Below are 21,680 nucleotides of genomic sequence, written 5' to 3'. Positions count from 1 at the left end.
TCAGATGGGAACTAATCAAATGGGCCGAAGGAGAAAAGGGGCCCGTGGAGAAAGTCAAAAGATCCGAGGTGAAAGTCAAAAGGGCCGTGATAAAGAGTCAAAAGGGCCTTATTCCTAGTCACGTGCGCCGAACAGAAAAAAGTTCAGAAAAGTCTTACATTATATAATGACATATATAACATTGAAACAAAATATCATCATGGCATTAATATAATGGTAATGGCATGGCAATGGGCAAGCATGTGGCCAAGTTTGTGTATAATGACAATACATATCGTTCATAATTTACTTAATTAATACAAGTTCTCATAATTAAGAAAATTAATTTACACAAGTTCATTCATTAACAATTTACTCAAGTTCATTCCATCCTAAATTTATACTGGTCCATTTGTTCATGATGTATCGGACTTTGGGCGGACGGGATAGGACATGAAGTATCTTTCCGATGACTTTCACATTTTGAATGCCACTTCCACAACCCACCGCTGTGTGCCATGGATAACTGAGCTAATTGCCGGTCAGTAGCAATCAAGAGATGCCTCTCTCCCTGACCTGGCAGACCTGAACAGGTCTTGTGTTGCAGTCTTCTTCACCTATAACAAGGTTGATTGATCTAATTAAGAATCAGTTTGATTCTTAAACATCTCCAAAAAACAATTAACAACTAAACTACTTCTAATTAGGATTCAATAGGAGGTACTTCTCACCTGAGCTCTTACTTGGACTGGAACAAATTTGCCTGTCTCTGCTGTGTGGCCGTGGTTATGTTTTAATTAGATGTTGATTAGAAACTTACAACATCCTATAGGGATTAGTCATGACACTGGGTCAAGGAGAGTCGCGGTCAAATTCCAATCAAAATCACTACAAACCAAGCACTATTTACATTATTTTACTAAGTATAATTAATCGCGTATTTTTTTTATTTTTCTGCCCTTTCTCGGCCCTTTTCACTTTTCATTTCGGCCCATTTGACCTTTAGCCTCGACCCTTTTGACTTCAACCCAGTCAGATGGCCGTCGATCAACCAAACCTTGAATGTGTTACAAGCAGAGTTTACTTGAGGCATTTAATTTCCAGCCCCAAACACTCTCGTTGGTTTAAATATATATTTTCATAATGTTCTTAAAAAACAAACATGCATAGGAATATGTAAACTCGCTCATATACTATTTAAGGCATAATATATTTGCCAAGAATACACTTTTAAGTATTTCAGACATTCAACGTCTTGAGGTCAAATAATATCGTGAGTAATATCAAAGAATCATGAGACGAGTGTCGATCCTGAGGTCACACAAAGAGTATGAATATGTATAAGATTAATTGATATGTTTTTTTATTCCCATGTCTTTCGTCATACATCGAACATTAAGAATAATTGGACGGAATTATGTTTCATGAGAAACAAATTTTGTTATTGCAAGTAACGATGTCTTCAATCAGAGACCGTATACAGGTCGACATATAACGGCCTGACTCAACTCACGCTCTGTTGTCTTAGCGTTCAGCGTGTCTGGGCTGTCGCTGCGAGGAGTATTTCGAGATACATTCACCTTAAACTGGAACTCGCAATTAAACACGCAGAGGTGACGATGTCACCGAATGTCCTCACAGCGACATTTCACTACCTACTATCCTACAAAGCCTGATAGCTTGATAGCGGAGGGAGATGGCAGGCGCTGACAGGGAATTTGAGAAATTGTAGTATAGACAGAATACCAGTTTAATCGCAACACGTGCTCACAACTGCACCAAAGAAACCAAAGTTTTCTATAGATAAATATGCCTTTCACTCTTAATAGTGGTCATCTTGCTACTTTTATGATAGTAGGTTTTAACTAATTCTAATTTGAAATGAAACTTTTGTGTTATTCAAGGTAATTCATATGGACGTTTAGAACATAACACCTATGTTAGTTTGTTAGAGATTACAAAATTTCCCGCCATCTGGGTAAACGGGAGAAAAGCAGAAAGTTGTTACCAGAGGAGTTAAGTATGCCTGGAGTAGAAGACTGGACCGACAATCCACTGGATGTTATTCAGAATCTAATCGGTAAGTTTGCCCTGGCGTAATCTATTCACCAACAGCGTCTCACGCGAATTTTTGTGGACAGTACGACTGGAGGCAGTAACAGGCGGCTGCAGCTACAGACGCTCAACAGTCAGTAAATGAATAACTATGTAGCTGTCCCACTTTTAGATGTGGGACATAGCCCTTAACTCCGTATATCGACAGTAAAACTAATTAAACTTGATTTTGGACCCTGCGAAAAATTGCACACAACATTTAGGGGATTGGGACATCTCTCTTGCATAGATTATCTGCTAGTAAATGATTTTGAACGTATAATTTGTCTACATGGGCTTGATCATGTTTATGGCAAGGCTCTTCAGCTTAGTTGATTGTTTGTTACTATAAGTGTGAGTTATGTTGATCAGAATGTTAACAACTGATGATTATTTACTGACTCTGCAATATTCAAATATTAAAAAATACGGTGTAAAATAACAAAGAAAAATAATTAAGCTGGCTTCGGTGAATTTTATGATGAACGAAAAAAAATATACATTGATGTATACCTTCTGGTTAGAAAGAAAGTATCATTGCATTGTTGGCAGAGGTGTCAATGACAAGCAGCATGACAATCAGAAGCAGAATCTAACTTATATGTTGATTTTGTTTCTTGTCAGTACTGGATCACAATTGTGATATTAACACTCTTAATATTAGCATTTAATGTTGAAGACGAAAATTTTTATATGATCTCCAGTTTCTCTATGCCATGAAATGTTTCAGGTCAACTTTTTGTCAAAGGTAGCTGGTAAAAAAGTATCCCTGAAACATTTTTTACTAAAGAAAATATTGACATTGTTGTTCATAAAGAATTTAAGTGTGAATTCTCTATGACATGTTTCTCAAGTATTTATTTCTAAGGTTATTTGCCTTCAAAGATGTAATAATGACACTAGACAAGAAGACTTACTTAAGGCTGTTATGTTACCATTCCAGACCAACATGGAATATCAGACAACACAGCTGTCAGGGACTACTTTGGTAAACGATTGCAGCACAAGAAGGCATTATCCATGGTAGGTGTTTATAGCATATATGGCATGGATATACCAGAACGTGAATGGGAATCCAGTGACTGAAGAAATTCCAACTGAGACATATATATTTCCAAAGCTGGAACAGTGTATGAAGACCATTCTGTGTCAGTTTGTGTTCCCGAAAGTGATGAAGTTATGCTGCTAAATGTGGTGTAACATAGTAATACATGATATCATGAGACATAGTTGCATACATACTGTTTTTTAGAGGAAATGATTTTGAAACAAGTATGTGGTTGACATATTTGTTCTATGTAACAATAGTACAAGTAAAGTCTGTACTTTCACATCAATTTGAAAGAATTGTTTTGCAATTGGCAGTGTTGGATGGTGGTAATGCTACATCTACTTTCTATTTTAGACCAAGCCTTCGTCCCTTGTGTCTTGTTACAAGCTTGACATGTTCTGTTTCCAGATTCCATCTTTAAACGATGTCGCCCTACACAACTTGCGGCCCAACTGCCTTGTGAAGTACCGATGCATGATCCAGGATATGTTTGACCCCGAGTTCTACCTCGGATCCTATGAGGTCACCGACATGAAGTCAAAACAGACCCAGATGCTATCTGGAAAGTACAAGGACGTTGCTGATGCACGGGTAAGTGGCCCTTGAGATCTACTTGAATGAATAAGTGAGTGAGTGAGTTTGGTTTTACTCCACTTTTAGCAGTTTTACAGCGATATCAGGGCCAGGGGACACCAGGAGAGGGCTTCGCTCATCATGTCCATGTGGACATATCGAAGTCGGGCCTTCAGCGTGATGAACAAACGCTTTAACAGTTAGGCCCACCCCACTGCCCTTAATGAATGAGCCTAATGTATGGCCTACAAAATGGGCACAGTGTCACACCAAAGAAGGAATAACCAGTATCTTAATCCCTGGATGCTTCAAGTTACAAGATTATACAGATGGTGCTTGCAGTTGCCTGATTCAGTGTATTGTAATGAAGTTTCTATGTTAAAATGCTGCATGGTAAATCAGGTAGAACACTTTTGAGAGCAATAATCTTGCATGCTTCTTTAAAGTAAGCTTCACCACGCCCCAACTGGTTTGTCTGAAACTACAATCACATTTCCAGTTTTGAACTTTTAAAGTAGGGTGGTTGAGTGGGTTGGTTTTACAGTTTTAGGGCGACTAGGGCCAGTAAAAAGCCTATTTGCGCCCATAAAGTTGGGTTTATCAGTAAAAGTTATCTCCCTTTGTCTCCATTGTTTCTGGAATATATGCGGTTACCACTACGGTGCATTGTAAATGACACTTGATTATCTGATGTTTGTTTCAGGCCCACCAGGAGATTAACATCGAGTCGGACAGGAATGTGACAATGGACAGGCAGACATTGTACTGTGTCCCTGTGCCAGGAGAATCAGACTGGGTCAAGACAATATCCTTTCGGTCACAAACCTGTAGTGTGTAGACAGGTGTCTTGAAACAAGTCATACAGTATATTACATAACATTATGGTTGTTGGTGTCAAAACATGGATGATAACAGGAACTCTGGAGGGTTGAACAATAACAGTGGCTTAAAGTGTAATCAGAACCGTGAGCGTCCGCACTATTGCCTCCTACAAGCGCTTGCATCGGTCTGAACAGACACAAGTGCTCGGTTACATTAAACTATTGGTGACCAACTCTTGTTATTCTGGGACAAGCCAAATAGCTTCTTGTCATCTTGTCGGAGGTTACGGAGAGTGACAGGTGGTGATGTCTGACGTTATGGCCCCTGATGAAGGAGCAAGCATACGCTTTCATAGATCTTGCTTTTCTTTCTTTGTGTGGGTGTGTGTGTGTGTCTTTTGATCGACATTATGTATGGCCGCCATCTTGGTTCCCTTGGCGAGGCACCTGTGAGGATGGTTTGTGGGCATGCAGGGGCGCTCAGCCTGGCACAGGCTTCAGGATCAAGCATTCAAGGGCCATCACAATTCTGAACACACCTCTGTTGTTGCTCCCTTGACTGTTGACAAGTTATCACATTTCTGTCAGGATAGTTGAGATTATCAATACCTAACAGAATTTAGTGCACTATGTACATGTTTATTTTCACTGCATGTTCACATTATTCAGTGGCCAAATTCTTGACACTGAGCAGCCAGCAAATGTCCATATACTTCTCAAGTGGGAATAATAAATTGCCAATGTAAATAGTTCTGACTATTTCAACAGGTTTTGTTCAAGGGGACAAGTGTTTCAGTGGGACAGAAACAGTGAAGTAGAATGTTTCAGGGTTTTTCCAATTGTCATGATGGTTTGTATTTATTACAACATTCTAATACCTCTGAAAATGTGACAGTTATTTTTTAACCAGTTCCGAAAATTCCATACCACAATCACAGTAGTAAATGTGACATGTTTGTTACCTTAACACACATCAAGGTTATTCCAGCCAGAACGTGCAAACCCCAGGAGCCTCAACCTCTAACCCACACGTCAGATCAAAGAGAGGTCGTGACGATGACCGTGATCAAGGTGTTGGTGATATAAGTGACCAACCAATGAATGACATTGACACAAATCTTGTTGCAGCAGCTAATGGAGGAGTTCCACCAAGTGATACCGAGCCAAAAAGAAATAGGACAGCACCATCTGCTGGTAAGATTTTACAGCTGATGACAGGCAACGTTTTAAATGGAAGTGCAGTGTATTACCTATGCAGAGATGCCAACTCTGATTTTGGAGGAGTTACTCCAGTTTTCAAATACAAAATCCACTCAACAATTTGTCTAGGAAAAACTTAAATTTTTTATAAAATACATATATGTTTATTAATTTAGAGTGTTTGAAAGAATATAGTGCATAGTCATTTAAATATGTTCGTTTGAGAGAAGTATTATCTTCTTAACTATACCCAGAAATTGCATATTTCCAGGCTAAATCTAAAGATATTCATAGGGAGGACCCCCTAGACCCTCCCTGTCAAAAGGGGCCCAAATCATTCTCTTGCTCACACTCGCTTCAAACCTTCAGGGCTTGGGAATTGCGTCGAGCAAGGCATTATTTCACTTTCATTTGATTCAGATTTGGCATCTCTGCCTATGTCTGTTGGTGTAATTTGTTAATAAATCACATTACAGCCATATATGGCCAAGGTATAAAGTCTTTAAGGTGGACCAACAATTCTTAGGTGCCTGATTTGCTGTGCTGAATTGCATCCCTTGTGTGTGCCAGGATCATGTCATGGTGGGTTTGAATCCCAGTTTACCCAGTAATAATGTTTTAATGTTTGTCAGCAACATTGAAGGTTCAACAGAAAATGTTTCGTAAAGGCCTACATCACATGACCGTTTTCTCCATTGTCAAACTGAGTTGATGGGAATATTGTTCAAGGGACTGTTAGAGCCAAATCCCTCTCATATCTGTTATTTCTATTAGTACTTTTAGAATATATGTATTGCATAAATTTGGAAGTATAGAGAATCAAGGGTTTCTTTCATAGGTGCAGCACCATCATCCTCAGTGGATCTCAACTATCCCCTCCCTGGGGAAACAGGCCTGGCTTGTCTTGTAAAGGTGGGTGTGTCTTGTAAAAATGGGTGTGTCTGGAGAATGTCTGTGTGTGTTGTGAGTGTCTCTTGTAAAGATGGGTGTGTCCGGTAAAGGTGGATGTGTCCGGTAAAGGTGGATGTGTCTGGTGAAGGTAGGCATGTCTGGTGAAGATGAAGGTGGGAGTCTCTTGTGAAGATTATTTAAATAAACAACAAAATTAACTATTGAAAGACCACTGGACACTGCTACAGCGTGATATACAAATTAGCTTGCCCAACAGAAAAAACCACTAGACGGGGACACCAGGCAATTGGTTGTTTCCACCCCTGGGTAGTATGGATATGTTTGGTGAACACTGGTTTGTGAAGTGTAGGTGGATATATGTTGCAAAGTGGGTGTGTCTAGTGAAAATAGATGTGTCTTGCAAATGTGGGTGTCTCTAGTGAAGGGTGATTTATGTGATTGTTTGTTAATTTGGAAGAAACATTGTCAATCATTGAATTGTCTAATTTCAGACCTATGATGACATTGATAGTTTCAAAGTCAACGACGTTGTTGAGTTTATAGGAATCCTGTCTGTCGATCCATCCATGGCCCAGTTCAACGCCAAACCAGAGTAAGAGATTTGAATTAATTACAGGAAGTATTTTAGAGATATGGACCTCCAAGCACATGACAGAAATATGTTTCAAAGTTTCATCCCAACTTTCTCACTTGAACAAGATTTAGAGCTAAACTGTTCCCATGGTTACAGAGGAATGGAGGAAGTCCATCCTGAGTTCGAGACAGAGGCTGAAAGGAATGCCCACGCACCACCACCATCCCTCGTCCCGCGACTTCATGCCATCCTGTCACGGAAACTGTCTCACAACAACCCACACCTACCCCCAGTCATCACGGACCCCGACTTTGTACAGGGTAGGCAGCTAGGTTCACAGAAGGTTTCTGTTTAAGGCAGATAGATTCTAGGATGCAAAGCCATTCTTCAGAATAGGTATCATAAATGTAGGTATTGTAAACAAAACTGTTGTGAAATTGAGATTCCCAAGAAGTATCATCATACTTTATGAATATGAAAATGGGCTTCAAGTATCCCAGGCATGCTGAGGATATATCTGCTTTCTTTCATCAGTGAATTTTGAAATATTTGCTCATGGAAAACATGGATATGAGCTTTTAGTCATCATCCAAAGCCAATATTCCATCTTGTTGTGTTTGTAGTAAACATTATACAATAGCAGACAACTCAGTAGCAGACATGGCATTACCAGTGTGTTGAGCGACACACAGTTGCAGAATGTATGCTGAAATACTGTGATGGAGAGAGGAGCAAAAATGCCAAATCAGGAGTAATTATCTGTGTATGGTGTTTCACCCATCAGTCATCACCACTGTTCAGATGACAAGGAATCAATTCAGGCTCTGAAGTAATTTTCCTTCCCAAGCATACTACACAAAATACTTTTTCGTTGCTTTTCTTTAGCCTCATGTCACCAGCAGGAAATAAATATGTTGATGAGGGTCCTTTTGATCCTCATGTTTTTGAGTCGTGAGAAAACCTGCGTTTGTGCTGTCAGTTTGTTGTGATGTAGTGATGATGATAACCCATGACATTACAATGGTCTACAAATCAATAACGATGTAGTTAAATGATCTCAAACATATGATATCTTTGTGGAAGCTATTTTTGAGGATAAGTTCTTGTTTCTTCCTGCCTGCAACATTACATTACTTTTTCTGCAGGAATGGGAATTTTCCGCAGGAATCTGCAGGTTTAAATGCAAATCCATCAAACCTGGATGCTGTTAGGGCCTATGGCCCCCATACCCCCAGCTTGCGTTCAGCTGAAATCACTTTCACTTGTTAGTATCCCTGTTTCTGTGACATTATATTTTGATCAAACCCAAGACCACCAGATAACAGGCCTACTTTTTATCTGGTACGAGGGTTTTTAATCTGATAGTGTGACATCATTGAAAGAAATTGCATGTTTGTTTGAAGATTGCTCGAATAATGTTTTGGATGTTGACAATATTTACTGTGTAAGGATCTGTTGTATGTTGTTTACGTTTCAGCTCTGACCACTGTGCAGTCAGAAATAGCCCAAATCAGATCAGAGCTTCTCTCCATCTTGGAACACGCTGTCTTTGGAGACTCACTCAGTGCTGAGTATTTGCTGTGTCACCTCATCTCGAGTGTGTAAGTGTTTAGCTGTGCCATGAGATATCATCTCCTTTCACACATAATCGTAGTTTTCTGATTAGGTTAAGCGCTTTTCTGTAATTTTCAATGTACCACGCTTACAAGTGAGTAACATTTCATGCTAGGAATGCCAAACATATTTGGTACTTGGTGGTAGTAGTTCATCTCAGATAACATTGACTCTTGTATGATGTATGCAGATTACCAATGTTTTGCAAGTGCAAATCAATGGAAGGAAGATAACTTTAAATCTGGTTTTCTTCTCGTCTGCAAAATCTAGCAATGCCTACCAAATGTTTCTTTACCAATGTTTTAAACCACTTCAGAATTAACATTGAGCTGTTTGGTAACATACATACATTGTTCACTGGTCCCTGTGGACTCCTCGGGCTCAGGGAATGTAAACATCAAGTGTATAATCTGTTGGATGGAGGAAGCAGGTCTTGTCAGATGAGGGAGCATCATTAGGGAAGGGCAGATTTCTTGTGGAGATTTATGTATTTGTTGAGTCAATTTGTCTCAAGTGTAGGGTGGAGTGTGGTATTGTTTGTCAGATGGGGTGAGATACTGTCTTGTGGGGTGGGGTATTATTTACCAGGTGGAGTGAGGTGTCTGGTTACGCTATCGTTTGCCAGGTAGGGTGAGGCAGTGTCGTCTGGGGTGAGGTATTATCTTGTGAGGTGGGTTATTGGTTGCCATGTGGGCTTACAGAGTGTCTCGTGGGATGGAATCATTCATTAGGTGGGATGAGGTAGCATCTTGTGGGGTGGGGTGGGGTATTGGTTGCAGTGTGGGATCACAAGGTGTCTTATCGGGTGGGGTAGTGTTTGCTATGGGGACTGGGGTGTTGTTCACCAAGTTGGGTGATCGTGTATCTGTAAGGGTAGGGTATTGTTTGCCATGTGTGGTGAGGGAATGTCTTGAAGGGTAGACATATTGTTCACTGGGTAGGTTGGTGTATTTTGTGGTGTGGTTTATTGTTTACCAGGTGGGAAAAGTATTGTCTTGTGGGGTGGAGTATTGTGTGCCATATAAGGCAAGGGAGTGTCTTGTGGGATGGGGTATTGTTCATCGGATCGGGTGAAGTGTCTTGTGTGTTGGGGCATTGTCCATTGAATGGGGTGGGGAATGGCATTGTTCACTAAGTGAGGTGAGGTAGTGTCTTGTGGGGTGGGGCATTGTCCACTGAATGGAGTGGGGAATGGTATTGTCCACTAAGTGGGGTGAGGTAGTGTCTTGTGGGATGGGGTATTGTTCATCGGATCGGGTGAAGTGTCTTGTGTGTTGGGGCATTGTCCATTGAATGGGGTGGGGAAAGGCATTGTTCACTAAGTGAGGTGAGGTAGTGTCTTGTGGGATGGGGTATTGTCCACTGAATGCGGTGGGGAATGGTATTTTTCACTAAGTGAGGTGAGGTAGTGTCTTGTGGGGTGGGGCATTGTACAGAATGAGGTGGGGAATATTATTGTTCACAAAGTGGGGTGAGGTAGTGTCTTGTGTGTTGGGGCATTGTCCACTGAATGGGGTGGGGAATGGTATTGTTCACTAAGTGGGGTGAGGTAGTGTCTTGTGGGGTGGGATATTGTTCACTAAGTAGGTAGTGTCTTGTGGGGTGGGGCATTGTCCACTGAATGGAGTGGGGAATGGTATTGTTCACTAAGTGAGGTGAGGTAGTGTCTTGTGGGGTGGGGCATTGTCCACTGAATGGAGTGGGGAATGGTATTGTTCACTAAGTGAGGTGAGGTAGTGTCTTGTGGGGTGGGATATTGTTCACTAAGTAGGTAGTGTCTTGTGGGGTGGGGCATTGTCCACTGAATGGAGTGGGGAATGGTATTGTCCACTAAGTGGGGTGAGGTAGTGTCTTGTGGGGTGGGATATTGTTCACTAAGTAGGTAGTGTCTTGTGGGGTGGGGCATTGTCCACTGAATGGGGTGGGGAATGGTATTGTTCAGTAAGTGGGGTGATGTAGTGTCTTGTTGGGTGGGATATTGTTCACTAAGTAGGTAGTGTCTTGTGGGGTGGGGCATTGTCCACTGAATGGGGTGGGGAATGGTATTGTTCACTAAGTGAGGTGAGGTAGTGTCTTGTGGGGTGGGGCATTGTCCACTGAATGGAGTGGGGAATGGTATTGTTCACTAAGTGAGGTGAGGTAGTGTCTTGTGGGGTGGGATATTGTTCACTAAGTAGGTAGTGTCTTGTGGGGTGGGGCATTGTCCACTGAATGGAGTGGGGAATGGTATTGTCCACTAAGTGGGGTGAGGTAGTGTCTTGTGGGGTGGGATATTGTTCACTAAGTAGGTAGTGTCTTGTGGGGTGGGGCATTGTCCACTGAATGGGGTGGGGAATGGTATTGTTCAGTAAGTGGGGTGATGTAGTGTCTTGTTGGGTGGGATATTGTTCACTAAGTAGGTAGTGTCTTGTGGGGTGGGGCATTGTCCACTGAATGGGGTGGGGAATGGTATTGTTCAGTAAGTGGGGTGATGTAGTGTCTTGTGGGTTGGGATGTTGTTCACTAAGTAGGTAGTGTCTTGTGGGGTGGGGCATTGTCCACTGAATGGGGTGGGGAATGGTATTGTTCAGTAAGTGGGGTGATGTAGTGTCTTGTGGGTTGGGATGTTGTTCACTAAGTAGGTAGTGTCTTGTGGGGTGGGGTATTGTTCACTGAATGGGGTGGGGAACGGTATTGTTCTCTAAGTAGGATGAGGTAGTGTCTTGTGGGATGGGGTATTGTTCACTGAGTAGGTAGTGTCTTGTGGGGTATCAAATTTCTATGTTGGTCTGATATGTTGCAGATACAGCCGAGCAGACATGATGCCCCTCGGGAAGTTGAGTCTGAACATTAGTGGCTGCCCCGCCCCTTCTCAGGACTACAGTAAACTGGTGCACTGTCTTGTGTCGGGGCTCGTCACACAGGTATGTCATCTTAGGTGTAGGCTTCAGGTAATTTAAGCAGCTACATCATGTCCCATATAGTCATTTGAAAACTGAAGATCCTTTAGGATTTGTGACATTATCAGGTGTAGAAGACTTTTTCACATTGCTTCCATTTACAAATGTCTATCTGTTTTAGTCCTTCCTGTTTCCACTGACGATCGAGAACATGAACCAGATGAAACTGTCCCCTGCCAAAGACTACAGTGCTAACCGATTGCGCAGTGGATTGCTGCAGCTGAGTGAAGCCACTCAGCTTATCGTGGACGAGACGAAGCTGCAGCCAGGCCAGCTGAACCCTGACGGTAGGTGCACTTCCAGGACCGTCTCCATACCTAGGCATAGTCGGTACTGGAGATAAAGCTGGAGTCACGACTCCCAGGTCACTGGAATTATGTTAGTATGACTATCAACACCATTGCTGTGCATTCCTTGAGCGTACTGCTCAGAAGTTTTTTCATAAAGCACTCGCTCACTCACTCACTCTCTCAGCGATGAAGTTTTATCACGTTTTGTTATTTTAGGTCTGAAAAACATCACAGCTCTGGGTAACCTGATCAAATGGGCCAAGGTTGAATACGACTTCAACTACCACACACAGGAGTTCCCCACAAATGTCAACGTGCTGGTGTTGTCGGAGGGAGAATCTTTGTTGCCAGTATGTTGATGTTTACCATTAATCAGTGATGTCATTGATATACACCACAAATAAATGACAGCTTATTATAAGTACATCTGAGCCTGTTTCTTTCAAAATTGCACTTTTGGAGTCTCAGATATAATCCAGATGTGACTGCACGTTTCAGTTTACAAACAGCAGACATCCTTTCTGATATACTCTGATGTATAATTTCTACCATTTTAAGACAGGGTTTTGAACTAAATGTGTTATTCGTGAAATTGCTTGGCCACATACGTTAAGAACTTTGAATAAACAGATTTATCTTATTGTTAATATGTTTGAGACCCAGGAATGAAACATCAACAAAACATTGATATAGAAATAAATAGATAACTTATTACTTAAACTTGTTAAAGAACAGAAGTTTTGTTGTTTTGGGGTTTGTTTTTTTTTACGTTTTCCACATTTTCATGAATCACCAGTGATAAAGAGGGACTCAGTTGCATGACATAATATTTGGTTCAATGTTTTTGAAATAATTAAAGTAAACAAGTTTGGACAACCCTCAGGCAGTAGATCCACATGAAATGTCTATTCTACTTTCAGAAAGACTGTCACACAAAGCTTGAGAAGCGTCACAATCCAGATGATCTAAGGTCTTACTTTGGCCAACTTGATGCAAGATTGACAGATGAGTTGTTGGGGAAGTTTCGAGTCTACTTCACTCTCACCAAACAGCTGGAGTATTCCATCTCTGATGACTTGCAAAAGGTCAGCATGCTATCAGGACTCAACATCACTTGTACATGGTAGAGAGGGCCTCAGGTGAAACAAGCTTATACCTGGGAAAATGATCATGTTGATTGAGATGTTATGAATGTTTTTAATTGAGATGTTATGAATGTTTTAACTGGAACATATTTCAAACAGGATGAAATCAGATTTATTGTTTGTCTGAAGATTTTTGCACTTACAAGACTGAACTGATGGGTGATCATGGTGCCTTGATTATCTATAGCACAGATTCTCTCTCTTACATCATCAATTGATCTCAAACGCCCCACTCACTTTGAAGAAAAACCATTGTTTTATGAAATTAAGATTACCCAGCATGCTATTGCTTGCAGCTCATCCAAGATGACTTCGTGACAGCAAGGAAAGATAACCCCAAATGTATGACAGTTGATGACTTCCACAGCCTGCTGAGTCTCGTTAGGTAAGATCGGAATGCATCGCCTCAACAACTTCATTGCCCATCTTAGTAATTACTGATGCTTTAGGTTTGTAGATGTAGTGTATATTTCTTGATATGCCAGGCAATTGGAATATTAGAATACTGATCATCCTCTGTAGTCTTGAGTGTGTATGTTCCAATAAATCTCCATAAGTACCCTGGATTCCTAGAGGCCCAATAATTTTATTGCCTCCCTTTTCTGGCTCCACACTGAAGCCAATCGGCTAAGCCATTGTTACAACCAAACTTGCCAGTGTCATCAAAGAAAGAGGTCACTGCCTCCAAGGTTTGTTCATGGTGCAACTCGATTAGGGGGGAAATCATACAGACAAGTTTATTAAAATCTAAATATTTTAGATATTTAAATACTTACCTTACCATAGGTCTTATGCATATTACCTCAAGCTTCGCTAGAAGAGATCAGACAGTCGTTGATTCGCCATTCCCTGGATGGCTACCTCATGTAATCTACGAATGTAGTCACGGAAGTGACGTGATCTGCCCACTCGCGCGAGAGCGCAGAATCCAAAATTCACTTTTACCGCCAACCGGAAGGTCCGAAGAGTCCAAAGTGGGGAGGAGCATCCAGCGTTGGGAGGGAGTCACCGCCCTATGGTAAGGTAAGTATTTAAATATCTAAAATATTTAGATTTTAATAAATTTTTAACTTACCTTACCATAGGTCTTATGCATATGGCTTCGACAGATGGATGGTGGTGTGGACTCCGGAGGACCATCCCTCAGCAAACAGTGCACATGCAACAGGAGAACTTGGGAAACCAATGCCAACGGTCTCAGGATAACACCTGGAGCAGGACAAAGAGTAACCCAATAGAACTCCAAAGAAAAACCGACGCACCCTGAGGGTGAGGTTAATCTTAAGACCAACGGTAAGTAACAGCGTTATTACCTAATGGGCGGACGGTCGGGTAAGTTGCTGAGCAACTACCAGTGGACCAAATGACTGTAACCCCTCCACATCTTCAACTGTCAGGTCCCTCAAGTAGTGGGAAGCGAAGACAGTTGATGATTTCCAGAAACAACCCTCCATGATCTGCGCTACCGTGCAATATCGATGGAGGGCCATTGTAGATGCCAAAGCCCTGATCTCGTGCGGGTTATTTGCTACCGGATGAGGCAGGAGCTTGTCGTCGTAGGCAGCCAGGATTGTCGATCTGAGCCAAAGGGCAATCGTGTTCCTGTTTACCTCTCCTTTGCAGGTCGACGCAAATGGGATGAATAGTCTTTTGCGGGACCGTCTCCTAGAGGCTGACCTTTTAATGTAACATCTCAGAGCTCTGACCAGACATAGCAGTTCCTCCTCCAAGTCATGATGACCAAGGATCGTAGACAAAGGAGGGATGGAAAATAACCTGTTGGGCTGCCCGGGAAGCGGGTTCTTAGCCACAAAGTCCCAGAGCAGACCCAAATGGACTCGTCCGTGCCTTGACTGTTCAAAGTGAATCTGTGTGACGTCAAGAGCATGGATCTCACTGACTCTAGCCGCTGTCGCCAATGCTAGTAGGAAAGCCGTCTTCTTGGATAGGTGTTCAAAAGAGGCTTCCTCTAACGGCTCATACGGCGGTCCTCTAAGATGTTGTAGAACGACATTAAGATCCCAGGCTGGAGGACGAAACTTGGCCTTCTGGTCTTCCAGCTTGAAAGCTTTGAGAAACGCAATCAGTTCCGGTACCTTGGAGATCTGTTTACCTGACTTGATCGCAAGGACAGAATTCAATGCTGACAGATAGGTGCCTAAGGTACTGCCTCTGAGATGTCTAAAGTTCCGTAGAAAGAGAACTTTGACACAAACTGAGGGGATGTTGCCATAGGATCTTGAGATCTATGAGCGCAAAAATTCTCGAACGAGCACCATTTGTCGTCATATAGGGATCGGGTAGAAACTATGCGCGCGAGCTATAACGCTCGCCACGTGCATGGAGTAGCCCTTAGCCTTTAACGCCCTCTGCAAATGACCCATGCGTGAAGATGGAATCGCAGTGGATCCGGATGCAGTTGTCGACTGTGTGGATGCCGAAGTAGATGCAACCACTCTGGAAGTTTGTATGGTTCTCCGCTTGAGAGTCGTCGAAGGTTGGGGAACCATGGCCTGGCTGGCCACCAAGGTGCGACCAAAAGCAGTTGCAGGTTCTGAGTCTGCTTGACCTTAGCGACCACTTCTGAGAGAAAGGGCTGGTGGTGGAAACGTGTAAGCGTCCAGACCTTCCCATGACAGGGACATCGCGTCGATCGCTCACGCCTCCAGGTCCATAAAGTGACTGAGTGGAAACCCTGTGCTCCCGGGCGATTAACTTCGCCACTTGAGATGAATACCCCTTGGCCCTCAAGACTTTCACAGATGGTCCAGGCGCAAAGATGAAACCGCGACGGAACCAGGTGCAGTGTCCGATTGTGAGGATGGAACAACAATTGGTCCCACTCTAGAAGCCGATTATTTGAAACGTCTCTCCACACAACATATTCTCCGTTGGTGATAGACATAGGGGGTGAGATAAGGCGTCTGCCATGAAGATGCAGGCTCCTGGTATGTGAGATACTTTATTTTGGAGGATCAGACTCGACCACATCGAAGGGTAGAAACGACAAGTGTAGTAGAGGTCGAGGCCTCCTTGACCCTTGTTTACCTAGAAAGCTACTACTGAGTTGACCGTATGGATCATCAGTAGCTTGTCTCTCGGTGCTGTCAACCAATGACAGACATGCATCACCGCTTTCATCTTCAACTGGGTGATGTGAAGAGATTGAGCTCCACTCTTCCAGAATCCTGCTGCAACCTTCTTGACTAGATAGGCACTCAATCCTTGGAGAGAAGTGTCTACCTAAAGATGGTTGTTGAATGACGGCTCTAATAAGTAACTTCCTACGCAAACATTGACCAGCGAGCCTACTACAGGTGTGGTGTCAAGACGTCCAATGTCGTAAACCTGTCATGAAATCATGATCAAGAAAACGCTGTCATAGACGTAATAGTAGACGTCTACGTCTGATCATATCCTAAGGTGACATGAGCAAATCGAGTAGACATTATCACTGACATGGTGATAACGGACAGAGTAGAGCTTGCTTTTAACATAGCCTTGAACTTCGACCCCCGAACCTGGGACGGCGATGTGATGAATCAAGTCCCGTGGAGTTAGTTAGTCATCCAAGCTGACTTAACAGCCTGATAATGAAGTCCACCCCTCTCAAGATAATCTTGTATGCCGTAAAGATGCGTCATTCTTCGACTTCAGAATAACCACGCTGTTCATTATGAATGTGTTAACATTTCAAGGAAGTCTATTTATAGCTGGCTGGCTGTCCGATCAGAAACTGCCATACATCGCTGCACGCCTCCTGATAGGCAGCGTTGAGACTACTGTTAGAGGATCTCTATGCCGACTAGAGAAATCCAATGCCGCTGTAGACTGCTAGTCTAGAGTGTAACGACATCTTTCCATCGTAAATGACTAAGTCACTGCAGACAACTTCCTTACACTAGAATAATAACAACACATTCTGCGCAGGGCGTTGTCCCTCGATGACCAATCAGAACGTAGATGTAACGTCCCTGGGATCCTTTGCAGGGCGTTGTCTCTCGGGGACCAATCAAAATGTAGACGTGACGTCACCGGTGTAGCAGGTAACTGATCACCATGAAATCTTGTAAACGGTGATACCCTGCTAGCCTGTAGGCTTAACAGTAACCATGCTGTATGGCGAGCACGTGTCTAAAGGAGTAAAGCGCGCGAAAACCCTTCCGCCGCTTGAAAACTGACGCAGACAAATTGCTTTCCAAGTACATGTGTTGGAATTTTCCTCGAAGATAAATGCTGCCCTCTCTTGTAATAAGAGGTGTAGTTAGGCGTGGCACTTTGTAGTTGTCTCGAAAAATCTTCGTGACAAAATGCGTAAAGCACGTGAAAGAAAACTTTCTCCGCTTGAAGTATATGTAGACAAATTGTAAAGTAAGGATCTTCGAGGATGCAGCCAGTCCCTCCAAAGGACACCCAGTCTCACGCCTACCAGCAGAGGAATATCTGGTACGGTGATCAATCCTCGAGGCGTTGTCTTCAGACAAGTCCATCGCCGCCGCCGAGGTAGCAGACACCAGAGCAGACAACGGCTTAAGCATCCGCTTGAGTTCAGTCTCAATGGTCACCCGCTTAGAATCCTGCACTCTGTAAGAGAGCTGCGAGGAGCCCAATAACCGCTACATAGATTCAACCAAGACCGCCACGCTGTCCGCGAAAACCAGGCTGTGTATCTTGTAATCTGACTTCTTGGATTTACACACTTAGAAATTCGGATTAGATGACAATTTTTCAAAGACCGCATCTAATACAGCCACGGCGTCCGCCACCATAGGATCAGGCGGGATGAGTAGCTCCGGCGATAAATGAAGTGCTGCAGGGTTGTTGGAATTAGCCGAAGGTGAAGGGCAGTACGGTAACCTGTCAGCAATCCACTCGAAGACGACTGATAAGGGTAGTTAAGTGTCATCACCATCGCCGTCGCCTCCTGCCTCCTCGTCGAAGTCCGGGCCAAAAACCTGTTCTTCCAGGTCCTCATAGGAAACGGAATTCGAATCACGCCGCGATGTAGGAGACCAAGTCGATGCATGAGCAGCAGATTCCTTGGACGAGATCCAAGGTGGTTCCGGCGACCGCAAACGCCGAGTTCTAGAGGAGCGTCGAGGTGATATGGACTGGGAGCGCAAGCAACGTCTTCACCTGGTAGCTCATTCAAAGGGCGTAGCGGGGACCGAGAGCGCCGACAAAGACTACTGTGGAGGGTACAGGATCACCGACTCCCAGGGAACCTGGAGCGCGATCTGCGCCGAGAGCGCTCTGCCTCCAAGCGCCGAGCGCGCCCTTCATCCAACTGTCGTTGTAAAACCTCTTCCCTGGACAACGTATGCAACACCCTGGGTATACGGTAAGGCGCAGGCGCTGGCGCTGGCATAGGGTCCGGCGTCGGCATAGGCGCTGGCGTAGGTATAGGCACTAGCGCAAGCACAGCCTCTGGCGCTGGCGTAGACAGACGCTGGCGTAGGCATAGGCACTGGCGCAAGCACTGGCGCTGGCGTAGACATAGGCGCTGGCGTAGGCATAGGCGCTGGCGTAGGCATAGGCGCTGGCGTAGTCACTAGCGCAAGCACAGCTTCTGGCGCTGGCGTAGACATAGGCGCTGGCGTAGACATAGGCGCTGGCGTAGGCATAGGCACTGGCGCAAGCACAGGCGCTGGCGCTGGCGTAGACATAGGCGCTAGCGTAGACATAGGCGTAGGCACAAGCACAGGCGCTGGCATAGGCGCTGGCGTAAGCAAAGGCGCTGGTGTTGGCATAGGCGCTGGTGTCGAGATGTCCAGACGCTGGCATCGCAGCAGCACCGGGCGTCAGGAGAGAGCGCAGGAACCTCTGGACTTCCGGATGAGACAAGGCATCTGGATGAAAACAGATCCACGATGGAATCCGAGCGAGGTGGTTCCGGGGACAAACGTACAGGCGTCACAGACAAACGCCCCATCCCAGGCGTCGGCACAGGCGTTGAAGGCGGTTGTAAGTCAGGGTCGTCCGGCAGAGATCCCAACGACGACGCTGGAGACGACAACCTTCTCTACCGCTGTGAAATAAAATTCCTCTTAGCCGCAATAAGTCTCGAAATCCGCCACCAATAACGCCTCGCAGTACTGGCAGTGTCCGTCAAAAGAGCAGGCTAGAGACGCACAATCCGGGCACCAAGGGTGGGGATATTCGCCGATTCCTGCCCCAAGCAGATAGTGCAAAACTGGGGAGATATACACAGTTAAGTGCAACAAACAAACATAACAATGCGTTGAAACCAACGCTAGGAGGTAGAAAAAACACCCCTATACCAGAAATGCAGCACCCCCACTGTAAAGTAGGCACGCCCGTAAGCTTGTGACAGCGAAGGCCAAACAACCAAAATGGCTGTCTGCGTACATCGCAACGTGGCACGAAAAACATATAAATGCTGTGAAACATGGGCAAAAATACTAATCGACATGTAAAATCACATGGAGGAAGAAAAAACCAGCAAGATATAATACCCCCACGGACGCCATGCCGCACTCACACACGACGCGGGCGAACCCACCCCGAAGTGAGAGAAAAAAACAACACGAGGTAGCAAAGTAAGTGCAGTTAAATGATTACTTACCTAAACACGCACACCTAAGGGATACAAACCATACCTACCCGTGAGAAAACAAATTTATTAAACCACAAAGTAGGTAAACTAAGCGAACCAAACACGTCCGAACAGACGAACGCTAGAGGTAAAAGTGAATTTTGGATTCTGCGCTCTCGCGCGAGTGGGGAGATCACGTCACTTCCGTGACTACATTCGTAGATTACATGAGGTAGCCATCCAGGGAATGGCGAATCAACGACTGTCTGATCTCTTCTAGCGAAGCTTGAGGTAATATGCATAAGACCTATGGTAAGGTAAGTTAAAAATTGATAATTCTGAAACTTTAAAAATATGTGTGCAAGAACTCCTCTTACCCCTTTCAGAGTACCTCTGCATCAGTTGTGTTTCCAAGTTTAATCATATGTGTTGCCAAGTTAATCAGATAATTTGAGAAGCAGAAGAGATCTGTACTGTCAACTAAGCAGTGTAGACACTTGATCAGATGAAAAAGGCAGGCTAGTGAGGGCCATGGGGTTAAGCTGTAGATACATTCAGGGTATAGTGGAGATTCTGAAGCTTACCAAGGATGAATTCTGGTGTACTTAACGTGTGTTTGTAATTATTTTCCTACAGGTTGTTAACCCTTAGCCACTGCCAGCCCAGCCCCACCCTTGACCTCTGGACAAGAGCCAAACAGCTAGAGACTGAGAGAAGGCAGCGTGTTGGACCACCTCGCACAACACCCGTGTGAAACCAGCTTTCATGGCGCTGGTGTCAGTGACTTTGTTTGACAGAACGGAAGAGCAACTCAGTAATCCCTTGGATGTATCGACACCATGTGTTAATTCCAGCAACTCTGCAGCGTATTTTGGACAAGTGATTAATGTGACATTAGTCATCTTAAGTGGTATTGTAAAGCTGAACATGTAATGAAAGATAACACTGATGATCAATATGTAGCTACAGTTCATCATCAAAATTTGTATATCTTTCTCAAACATCTCCAATATTAGCGTGATCTTTGGAGAACTTAAGGACTATTCCTTACCAAATTTCTTGGATGGCTGGCTAGGTGAGGTACCCTGGTGGTTAAAGCCACATCACATGATGACCGGGATTTGGGTCCCTACATGGACATAATGTGTGATTTCACTGTTGTACATGTACTATATAGTTCAAATCACCATGTCATAACGTTCACAACGGGGCATCTGTTATGGTTGTTTGTGTTAGATGACTGACAGAGTCACTTTTAGCAGTACTACAGCAGGGGACACCAGAAATGGGCTTCACACATTGTACCCATGTGGGGAATTGAATGTGCAGCATGGCGAGCATTTATGTCGTGCAATACATTCTGAAGAGAAAAAATTGCTTACATCAGCATCATTGAGTCTCAAATCATGGATGTGATAAGTAGTTAGAGTGTTTGTCACATTGAAGTGCTTGGTTTGATTCTTTACTTGGTTACAATGTGCCCATCTGTGATGTCTCCTTGCCTTGACATAGTTGGAATAATGCAGAAAGTGGCATAACAGTCAACACACTGAGGGAGTGTATTTGTACAGAGACACAGCTGCTGCTTGTAAACAATGTATATCAACATTTTACATAGACCTGTATCATTTGTTTCGGATTTTGTAAATACCTGACTTCATGTTATACTGACATTTGTTGACCTGATTAAATATTACTTCAATACTTTCTGAGAAATGTTTGCTTGTTCTTTAAGTTGTAACAAGGCTTTGGCTGAATTCCTATTCATGTCTGTCAAAGGATTTGGGATTTATTTAAAACTGGTTTAAATACATGCTCCAAGTACAGAAAGGTAGTCTTTTCATTTAATGCTTTAAAACATTTCTTTGATCAAACTCATCATAAATTGTCATTCACCCTGATTACGTCTTAAAACATTGTCACGTCAAGCCA

General features: G+C 43.6%; 1 protein-coding gene across 1 annotated transcript; it reads left to right on the top strand.

Annotated features, from left to right (window-relative positions):
• Positions 1-1,961: 1,961 nt before the first annotated feature.
• Positions 1,962-21,457, top strand: LOC137265946 (mini-chromosome maintenance complex-binding protein-like). The gene is made up of 15 exons (XM_067801431.1): positions 1,962-2,059; positions 3,017-3,096; positions 3,533-3,715; positions 4,401-4,501; positions 5,495-5,712; positions 6,557-6,630; positions 7,122-7,222; positions 7,361-7,524; positions 8,682-8,805; positions 11,601-11,721; positions 11,879-12,044; positions 12,264-12,397; positions 12,968-13,132; positions 13,489-13,577; positions 20,385-21,457. Exons 1-15 carry the CDS (start codon positions 2,002-2,004, stop codon positions 20,500-20,502), a joined length of 1,896 nt encoding a protein of 631 aa, XP_067657532.1. The 5' UTR covers positions 1,962-2,001; the 3' UTR covers positions 20,503-21,457.
• Positions 21,458-21,680: the final 223 nt, after the last annotated feature.

The sequence above is a fragment of the Haliotis asinina genome, chromosome 15, assembly GCF_037392515.1.
Source record: "Haliotis asinina isolate JCU_RB_2024 chromosome 15, JCU_Hal_asi_v2, whole genome shotgun sequence".
NCBI lineage: Eukaryota > Metazoa > Mollusca > Gastropoda > Lepetellida > Haliotidae > Haliotis > Haliotis asinina.
Note: the sequence above shows the minus strand (reverse complement) of the source record. Positions and strands in the feature narration are given on the sequence as shown.